The following is a 10795-nucleotide window of genomic DNA, read 5'->3' as shown; positions in this document are numbered from 1 at the left end:
GCAAGCCCGGGAACGTTTGACCTCATTTAGGCACGCGTGGTCACGATCTGATCTCTCAGGTTAAGAAAGAAGTGATCAGCAGCACCTTTGTAATCGGACTTTCTGAAGCCTAATAAAGCACTTCTGAGAGAAAAGAAATGAGGTTCTCTTGTGTTTACTGATTTACTGATTTTCTGCTCCCTGTGCGGACACACCTTAAAGGATATTGACATAAAATGAGACGAGCTGTAAATACAAAGCAGCATTTTCAGGGAAAAATAAGAGTTGAGGTGTATGTCAGGTGAATGCATTTTGCATAATTTATGGTCAGTGTTCAGTGTAGAATCCTCATTTGCCCACCCCCATTTAATTTAGACATTTGTTTTCATCCTTAAACATGTATAAAACTAGTTCACAATACTTTTCTATCAAATTCTAACTGGTTTGAAATGTTAAAACTATAGATTTTTTTGTTTGTTTGCATTAAAAGGACATTAACAGTATTTTGCTTATTATAAATTCTTGCTTTCTTTCTCTCAACACTACATTATGGATTAGTTTTCCAACCATACGAGTTTGTAATTAAATCTCCACAAGGGGCAATAGAGTACCTTCTTGAAGCAGCAGGCTGCTCGGGGTAAATAAGAGTCCTGAGTGTGTTTATGACCCTGCTTTATTAGGTTCAATATTATATATAGGTCAAGATATGTAAGCTGTGTGCAGGAGTTTAGATTTAGACTTAAAAAAAAAAAAAGAAATTAATAAATAAATAAATAATAAAAACATTGCGTGCATTTGAACATGTAGAGTATCATGTGTGTTGCTTTGCTGGACAGCATCCCACATCCCTCTTATATAACAGCTCTGTGCAGTCATCCGCTCCCGGTTCTTTGTGGCATACGTGACTTCTGCCCGCTGCGAGTTTCAGCGTCTCATCGACCGCCGTGGAGCGTGGCGTGTCTATGTTGTGCGTGTGTGAAACCCCGTAGCCTGAGCAACTCGACGCTCCATGACAAGAGTCCAAAGGTTGCCTTGGGAGATCTGGCTCCTTCTTCTTCTTCGTCCTCCTCCACCGCCACCAACCCGCGTCCTCTTCTTCATCCTCTTCCTCCTCCTCCTCCTTCGCCGGGTTCAGCACCGTGGACAGCTCCACGCCTTTACGCGTAAAAAACCGCCGCCCGCGTTCTCGTGGTCAAACACAAGTAGGACAGCGAGAAGTCGGCCGCGCTCTGAGCACATGCGAGACTGCAGCGTGGGAGATCTGGCCTCTTTGTTTTCTTTAAACCCAAGCGACGGATGTGACGGTACCGAGGAGTGTTTCTGAAAGTCAGAGAAACGAGGCTGGAGCAATGATCTCACGATATAAGCCGGTAAGTGGTGTCACCTGCTCACTTTGATCGATACTTTCAATTTGACCAATAGGCACCGCTGCTCTGTTACCATTCATTATACAGCACAGTGTAGTATTATACACTGCTCATTCCTGACATGGTGAATTATTGCTCAATTACACACATAAAATATCCAAATATCTGAGTGGAGTCATAAATGTGTTGCTTTAATTGCCAGATATTTTACAGACTTGAGCTGGCTGACAAATTAAGTCCCATTTAATGATCCTAAAAGTCATTTTAGGTCACATTTAGTCAATGAATCCTTGTGTGTGCTGTAATGGGATTCGTTCTGGGCTCATTTTTGCAGGCGAAAAGTGTGAAACACTGCTGGATTTGCAGCATGGCTGTTTGAGTGTGGTAACAAACTGTGGCAGCCAGACAGAGAACTTTTTTACAAAGAAAAAAAGAAAAACTAAAATACAAAACAAAAACCCCTCTTTCTCTAAGCGAGAAAGCAACCCGCAAATGGGATTCACACGGATGCGTCAAAATATTGCATGATTCATTACTCACCTCTTACCCCCACAGACAAACTCATCGCGCTGCTGCAGCCGACACACACTCAGATGCTTAGCAAGATATATTTGGTCGGCATCTGTCTGTATCTGGGGTTTTATGAGCACACTGCAGAGGCCTGGCCTAAATTTTGCAGCTGCTGTGATATTTAATGGTTTTAAGATTGCGTAATTCCTCACTTGTGCTCTAAAGATAAGGCTACCTTTTTATTTCTTTGGGTCTCTGCTGCTCTGGTGCTTATTCTTTCTATTTCCAAAGACTGATGCTTTAACTCTCTCATTCGGTGACAAACAGGCCCTGATTTAAGGCACCGTGGGTCTATAACCTCACCAGTTATCCCATCTGTCGTAAGTAATAATAAGACTGTAGAAGCGTGCAAAGAAAGGTGTCTTCAATTGAGATGCATTCAGAGATAAACCAGTGAACTATCAACAGACATGCTATTATGTGTTATCTGTTAACTGGTTTAAGTTGTTTGTGGGAAAAAAATCTCATTTGTTGTCCAGTGGTCTACACAGGAAGTACAGGAAGTGCTTGGACGGGGATGCAGTTGCTCTGAACTCCTCATCTTGGTTGTTGAAATGAATGACCAATTGGATTTTGATACTGTATGTCTGGTGTCCCTTTTTCTTCTTACTATAAATATCTGTGCTGCCAAAATACCTGATGACCTCCGCTGGACACCCAAACTGTGCATTTTCTCCATTTGCCCCTCTGTATCAGTCCCTTTGTTTCACACTCCACTAAGAACAGATTGCAAAGACATGTGGCAGCATTCACTCAGACCATCAAACAATTTAATGATCAGTTATTTTAATTGTCCCTAAAACCTGATTGTCTAATCCTTAACTACTCCCTCAAATGCTGCTATCAAATCAAAATGTTTCCATTCTGCCTGGATTGAACATTCACCGGTCCCTGAATTACAGTTCACCGTAATGCAAAGAAAAAAAAATAGTAGTAGGAATCCCCGGGGAAAACTCAGTACACACACTGCTCAAAACTTGTGTCGTGCAGCATGTCTAAAAGCAGCTTTTTAATGGATGTTTGGATGAAACATCCGACGTCTGATGGAAAAAGCAAACCTGCGGCGAAACTGCGTTTTGAGTTTTAACAATTAAATGGAAAAAAAATTGTTTTATATTCCTGGTGGGTCGCCATCAAGAGCACCGTTTGTTGTTGTCAGACAACTGCCACCATCCATAGATATTGAAATAGAAAAAACACTCATGTAAACTGCTCGTTACATTCAAACTTATCTCCTTGCCTTGGACACGTGAAGGTCAACACAAAATGGATTTCATTAAACAACCAATCAGTCATCAAGTAAAGGCCATGAGTGTGTCACTGATGGATGGATTATTAAAATCTGCTCCCATGTGGTCTGTGCTGATCCAGCTGCGGGGGGTTCTCTCCCCACAGGACCAGACGCACAATGCATCCATCCCATGGACGCGTAAATATTTGATGCTGCTATTTTTCACGTGTGCAGCCGGCCACTGTGCCCTCCCCGGCTTAAAATGTTGATAAATAAACGAGGGATAGAATTATGTAGGTCGCGAAAAGCCTGGTGCTAGGGTTTAGATCACAAGCGCTTGCTCATGCCTCACACGTACCTCGGTGTGACGTTTGCACCGTTCATCCAGCAGCTGTACCGCCATGTCTCTCTCTCTCGCTCGCTCCCTCTCTCTCGCTCACACTCATCATTCGCTGTTCCCTCCAGTCCGCATGCTCCTACCTTTAGTGTCTCTGTTGCTTAGTCCTCCAGCCTGCCTGCTCACTCTGCCCCCTTTGCTCTTGTCTTCCACAGTCGACTTTGCGCTCTTGTTTAGCAAAGAGACAGGAATAGCAGGTGCACTGCAGAATGCCGTCGCTGCTCTAGCTCTAGCTCTGTGTGTGTGTGTGCTTGTGTGTGTGAGAGCGATGTGAGGCTGTCTGAATGCATTCCAGAGGAGCCGTGCAGCGCTGTGCACACGTGAAGATTCAGCCTTAGAGGATGTCTGCAGACTGCAGGCAGACGGGATGCAGATGTTTCTCACCAGCATGGCCGGGAAAGCTGCTTAGACTATCAGAGAGGAGAGGGAGCTGCTGCACTGGACTGTGACTGCCTCTGACCCTTTCTTCCTCCCCTCCTTTTCCTCTGCCTCCTCTCTTTTACTGGAGCTGATATTTGGGAGCTGGATTAGAGAGGGAACAGGAAGGAGGTCACTTTGGGAATTACCGGGAAACACTGAAGACGCAGTCAGTGTTCCCTTTGAAATTGCGACATGCTCTGAGAACCTCTTCCTTTTAAATCTCTCCGTCTCTCCTCTGTCTCTCGTCCTCCTCCCCTCCTCCTCCTCCTCTTCCTCCGGCCGGTTCCTCGCAGAGTCCCGGCTCCACCATGTCCTTGGCGTTCTGCGGGAGCGAGAACCACTCGGTGGCCTACAACGTGGACGGCGGTGTCCTGAACAACGGCTGTTTCCTGGACGCGCTCAACGTGGTCCCACATGTCTTCCTGCTCTTCATCACCTTTCCCATCCTCTTCATCGGTGAGTGTCGCCGGGAGCCTCTTTATCCCACATCTTAATGCACCGACCACACACACTCAGCACTCACACGGGTGGTGTGTCAGCGCAAATCCACGTAGATTGATTGGTTTCAGCACGTTCTCTATTTGCCCTTCTCTGCTTTCTGTCGGCTTGTTTACTTCTGCTTGTGTTCCGTGAGCTATTTTATGATACTATCTTAATATCCCATGCACACATTTATTAAGCAGAGAGTATATTGACTGTGCATTTCATTCATTGAATTAAAACACCCACAAATATCTGCAGCTGTAAGGGTTAGCCTCTTCATTGGCAGGACAAAACTACAGTTATTGAGATGCGAGTGCGTTTCAAGCATACAAGTGTTCTGACGAAAGGTAATCGGACGCTGGCATTGAGTTACACCTCGTCTGCTCCCCTCTCTGGCTCCTGGCCATTCTATTAGTATCATCGCCGGTGTGTAACTGACCAGCTCTGCACCGCTGCACGCGCTTTGCTGCTACACGCTCCTGCGTCTTTATCTGCCCTCTCACGTCAGCGTCCATCATTTTGAAGCGGGGCAACACTTTGTCAGCCCACCGGTTTGTTTTGACACCCGTCTCCGCGTCCCTGTCGTCCACTGCGTTTGGGAAAGTGGAAGAGCACGCACAACCTACTGGACTGTTTTCTTTACTAGCATTTGCTTTTCTGACAGTGCATGGTCCTTTTCACTATTTCCTGACATGTCATTAATCGGGGCGACATTTAGCAGAATAATAAAACAATGTGGACTTCTGCTTCAGTGGCATTTCCATTTACCTTTTATCTTGACGTTGTAATATGGCTGCTTTGACCCGAGCTAAAGATTCCTCGGCATGCGGAATCGTCCTTTAAACCCTGCCTCCGTAAATGTTTCTGTTTGTCACAAAATATGGCTATTTCAAGCCAACAGGGGCTTAAGGTGGAACGGCGAAAACACTCACTAAAAGGGCAGTGTGACTGTGTTGTTAGAGGATGACCCAGCTGAGAGCTGCAGGGATTCCTCTCCCTCCTCCTGTCACACTGAGCTGGAGTCATTTCACTAACAACTTTGGCACCAAAGACAAACCTCAGGGGTGTGAAAGCTTTTCTGTTTTGCTTGAGTCACTTGACAAAACCTCTTAAGGCAGGGTCCTGTTTATATAGTATAGTCTGCACTCCATTTTGCCCTGCAGCCAAGCAATGTTTTCCTCTTTAGAGTGCTGGCTTGTGAGGTTACCTTGTCACACCAGGGCTGCTAGCATAAATGTCTACTATGGATACATGCACAGCAACACCTTTACAAGACAGTTTGCTATACAGCAGAAATCAGAGAGAAACACTATCTTCTTTACTGCAAACGAGTCCACAAGAAATCCACATAAATTCTAATAAAAACATTGCATTAATATAGTTTTGTCTGGCGTATAACATAATATTTGAGTTATTTTTGAGCATTTGCCAGATTATGAGTTAACACTGTGATTGTATTTACTGTATACAGTACAGTTCTTTAGCAGGGAATGAATTTGCACGTGTGAAGAGATGAAGCGATGAAAAGCATCCCAGCCTTGTGCCAGCACTTCACAGTGAGATAAACTGCAAAGGTGCCAAGAGCTGAGGAGTCATCTATGTAATTTCATGAAAATGACGACGGTGGCAAGAATTAATAATGTAAATGACACTTTGAGGACTGAGTCATTTTACATTAACGTCTGGGCGGAGAGAAACATCCGTCTGAGTGAATGAACAAAGGATAAAGGACGAAGACATTACAGTCACAGTGAGAGCTCAAATAATTGACTGAGGGGTTTCAGGCCAGCTGCTGTTGAGCCACTCTCGATGCCTTGCCTGCCAAGAACCAGCAATGTAATTACAGTGATTTCTTGAACTCCTGAAAGTTAACTCTGGCCGTCTGCCATCTTCTAGTTTACCTTCTGCAAGTTATTCAGCCCGCTGTGAGCATAAGGCCACTTTGTCATGTAGCTCAGGATGTACAAGGAGCTATAATTCAAGGCTGCTCACAAGGTTATTTTTCAAGCGTGGATTTATGGCTGAAAAAGAAAAGAAAAACGACTACTGTCATCTCGCTCGTGTAATCTTTTGTCTGTGTGTATTTAAAATGAAACACACTTTTTCTTTCTTTTTTTTCTTTTTTACAGGTTGGGGCAGCCAGAGTTCAAAGGTCCACATCCACCACAGCACCTGGCTTCACTTTCCCGGTCACAACCTGCGCTGGCTCCTCACCTTCGTCCTGCTCTTCATCCTCGTATGTGAGATTGCAGAGGGCATCGTCTCAGATGGGTATGTACGGTGGTGTGCTGATAATCTAACCACGCAGCCTCTTCAGGATGTTTGTTAAAGACTTGCGTGCTCACCTTTAAATATTTTGGTGTATTCCACTTTGAAATAATTAGCGCTAGTAGAAAGGAGGAAACTATGTACACCTGGTCAGGGCGCCCACCTGTCACTCTAAGTGACATGTAAACCATGCCCTCTATGCATAATTTTAAGCCTAGATAGAATAGCTACAAGTCTCTTATTGAATCCATACTCACCTTCAACATCTCTTCCTGGTGCGGCTTCCTCTCGTCTAGACACAAAACAAAACTCGCCTGTGCAGTTAACCAGGTCTAGCAAAATCATCGGAGCGCCACAAATCCCCCTCTCAGACCTGTACGGTCGGTCTGTGACCAGGAAAGCCATCCCGATCACAAAAGAGCCCTCTCAGCCCCTCCGCCACTGCCTTCAGATGATGCTGCCATCAGGCAAACGTTATAAGGTTCCACTGGCCTGGAAAAGCATCTTTAAAAAAATATTTCATCCTCCCTGAAAGAACCACCCTGAACAAACAGAAATAGACAAATAGACGCTGCTGTTAACAGCCCCTCCTTATTGTTGAAGACTGGTTGATACAGGGGTCGCGTTAACCGAATATTTTCCGTCATTGACCGTTTTTTAAAAAAAAAAAAACTGTGACGGAAAAATCTTAAGGCCATCTGTCATTTTGACAGATTGCAATTCACACCTCTGACCACTTGGTGGCGAGTGACCTTATTAGTTGGCTCTAGTCTCTAATCGCAGTTTGCGTTACAAACATTGCGGAACTTTTGTCAGTGCACGATTTCCTGGTACACCGAATACACTGATGCACACGTCCCTCTATGCGGCTAACCATCATGCTAACCATAGACGGCTAACCATACGGCTAACGGTCGGCCATATACAGTCAATGCTAACGGCTACCGAAATGGAGGGCTCGGATGAAAGCGTGTTGCTAGGACTGAGGGAAGGCAACTGTTATTTAAAAAATAATTGGATTGTCTGTTCAACTTGTTTGGACCAAATAAATGCTATTGAATATGTCATTATTATCATTTAAAAAAAAATAAAAATTAAAGTGACGGGTAAAAATAGATTATGACGGGGTTTTTATGACCCTGTCAGTCAAAATGACAGACAACGACAAAGTCTAGCGTAACCTCTGGTTTGTTTAAATGTATTTTTTTTTGTCTGTATTATAATGTTGTCTTTCATTTTTTATTTTTTTTTGTGAGCCTGCCGAAGACGAATCTATATTCAGTGCTCAATTATCTTTAATTTGTCAATTTGTCATTTGTAAATATTAGCATGTAGCGCAAGCTAGCAAAAATGTTACCATACTGATTTAGTTGGAAAAAAGTTTAGTTTTATGTGTTGCGGAGCGTATCTGAGCATTTCACGGACTAAATCTTCCACTTTTACACGATGTGAAACTGAATATCCTCTATTTTTTTTTTTTTTTTTGCAATTCAGTACATACAAGTGCTTAATTAGCCTTCAGCAGCTAACTTCTGTCCAGGAAGTTGTTGACAAATTCACAGTTTTTCTTGATTAAAACAACAAGGTAGCCTTTTAGTTTAAAATATTTAAAAGAAAACTTCTTTTAAAAAACTTCTAAACTTCATTTCTTGCCATTATAAACTGAAACGAGCTGCAATTACTTCTCCCTGTGTTTTCAGCTTTATACAAAAGCAGCTAAGGGTTAAACGCAGCTAGCAACAGTGATGCTCTATCCACTCACTGTGTTGCAGGCTGTAGTTAAAACAGTTTAAGATTTATAGTTTTATTTATCACAGAATTAAACAGGTAAGAAATCACGTGTTAACCTAAAAGAAGTAAGAACATTCAACTTTATCTTTACATGTAAATACAGGGATATATTTACGTTTAAGCTACAGTTACAACCTAAACAGCCCGATGTAGAGCAGTCCTGCCCAAATGGTTTGTATAAACTACTCTGACATGTAGTTTACTGTATATAAGAGATATCTTATATAGTTTCTGTTCAGATGCAATAACATTACGTGTAAGAAAGGCAGAAGGCTTTATGTACTTTTTACCATTTTATAGTCAAGTGTCTTGAACTTCGCATCCCCAAACAAGTTTAAAAAGATGGTAAAATCTGTTGCCTTTGTGCAAATGTCATGTTTTTATGTTATTTCCTGTTAAAATTGTGCTGCTGCCACTCTTGGCCAGGTCTCCCTTGTAAAAGAGATATTTGATCTCAATGGGACAAACCTGCGCGCGCCAGTCGGCCAACAGCTTCACCACCACCCAGGACATTACGGTCTGAGCCAAATCTCAGTATCTGTGCTCCCATTTCTCTCCATTATAAACTGAAACGAGCTGCAATTACTTCTCCCTGAACTGCAGCACAGATCGGTGTTTTGTTCGGCTAAATGGAGCAGGAGGAGCGAGTGTCAATGAAATCCAATGCAGTGTTTGCACATGACCATGAAGTGTGTGTTTGCTGTTCCTGTTCCCGAAAACAGAAACAGGACAGGATAGAGCCAATAAGTGTGTGCTCATATTTAAAACCTGCCTTCTCGTGTGTTTGCCACTGAGGTAAATGTCAGGCGTTAATCACATCAAAAAAAAAAAAAATCAAGGGAACCGCAGCTGGATGCAGAATCAATTTTCCTCTCTGCGGAGCCTCTTCATCCTGTTGTCTAATGTAGTGAGCCCGTGCGTAACTCCAGTCCAGTAAACACTGAGGATTACTGTTTATAAGCTGTTTCTGCAGGCTGGAGGGCAGAGTGGTTGCGGCTGATGTGAACACAAGGGCTCTCCATCTGCTTCCCTCTTCACTGGGCGTTTTGTGCAGACCTCAGTGCTGCACCGAGGCAGAGGCAGAAATGATTGCTCATGTCTGTACGTGTTGTAAGTGTATGAACTTGTGTGCTTAATGAGGCACCTGCCAGATGCGTGGGCATTTTTTTTTAAAGGCTTACATAACCCTTTGTAGTATTAGACGAGACTGTGTGGTTAAACATTTTAAATCATGCTGTTCCTGGTATATACAGTCAGCTGTCTCTAACCAGTTCCTGTTTGACGTTCATCTGCAGGTTCAGCCAGTCCCTCCATCTTCACCTGTACATGCCTGCGGCGCTGGCTTTCATGGCCGGCATCACCTCTATAGTCTACTATCATAACATTGAGACCTCCAACTTCCCCAAACTACTACTAGGTACAGTATTCTTAAATTCATCTACCTTTAATAAACCAAATCAGTCATTTTATTACCTTTATGTTTGGCTTTAGGTGGCTCCACTGAAACCTCCTACCAAGTCAGGGTTTCAAACAAGAGCCCGTTGCCTTTTGTAACATCGCAATTTAATTATGTCTTGTGTAATCATTACTGAATCGTGTTGAGGGCTTGTAATGCAGGATTCCTTGAACTTTTAATGATTTAATTCAGAACAACAGCTGATTAAAATTCCCTGAACTCCTTGGCATGATACATTAAAAAGATTTTGGATAATGATGCCAGTGCAGCCATTTACAGCTGAACGGTGCATGAGCTTCAGATAAGACTGCCAAATGATTGAGGTCATTGTCATCTGGTGGAATTGTTCAGGTGTGGGTGGATTTTAATTATGCATTTGAGCCATCTGCAGTTTGCATATTTAGCGCAGCAAGCTTTGACCGTATCCTCCGTCCGTTAATTATATCTGATAATGATACAATCGTGATAATATAATTGTCCATTCGCATCGTGCAACGCCCATGTTTGCTCGGTCGCCCTGTTGCTACTCCTCAGCTGTTCCCGTTCATCTCATGCGTCATTAACTCACCTGTGGGCAGCCTCCTTTGGCTCCTTTAGGTCTCCACTTTGCAGCTAGACAGAAGTGAATCTTCTAAAGCGAGACTCATGCTGATAACTATCATCACGCCGTAGAGGATAGTGAATATGAGTCTGCTGCAGAGTCCGACCGCATGATAGGTTTCCTTGTTACCTGGCAGTGTAACCGGTCAATTTCCCTCAGGGTCTTCACAACCAGTCTCTAAATATTTACCATAAACCTGCAAGACTGACATGGGGTGATGCTTTCAAAAAAA

General features: G+C 43.4%; 1 protein-coding gene across 2 annotated transcripts in view; it reads left to right on the top strand.

Moving 5' to 3' along the window:
* Nucleotides 1–1328: 1328 nt before the first annotated feature.
* The window catches only part of abcc8 (ATP-binding cassette, sub-family C (CFTR/MRP), member 8), a gene marked incomplete at its 5' end in the record, with an annotated part of 53778 nt that continues 44311 nt past the window's right edge, over nucleotides 1329–10795 (top strand). For both annotated transcript variants that reach the window (XM_084555499.1, XM_084555498.1), the window contains 4 exons: nucleotides 1329–1349; nucleotides 4258–4420; nucleotides 6577–6718; nucleotides 9802–9923. In XM_084555499.1, the coding sequence (XP_084411625.1) occupies nucleotides 1329–1349; nucleotides 4258–4420; nucleotides 6577–6718; nucleotides 9802–9923 (448 nt within the window). The remainder of the gene's footprint in view (nucleotides 1350–4257; nucleotides 4421–6576; nucleotides 6719–9801; nucleotides 9924–10795) is intronic.

This window comes from Chelon labrosus (assembly GCF_963514085.1).
Source record: "Chelon labrosus genome assembly, chromosome: 11".
NCBI classification, from domain to species: Eukaryota; Metazoa; Chordata; class Actinopteri; order Mugiliformes; family Mugilidae; genus Chelon; species Chelon labrosus.
This window is presented reverse-complemented; position numbering and strand designations above follow the sequence as displayed.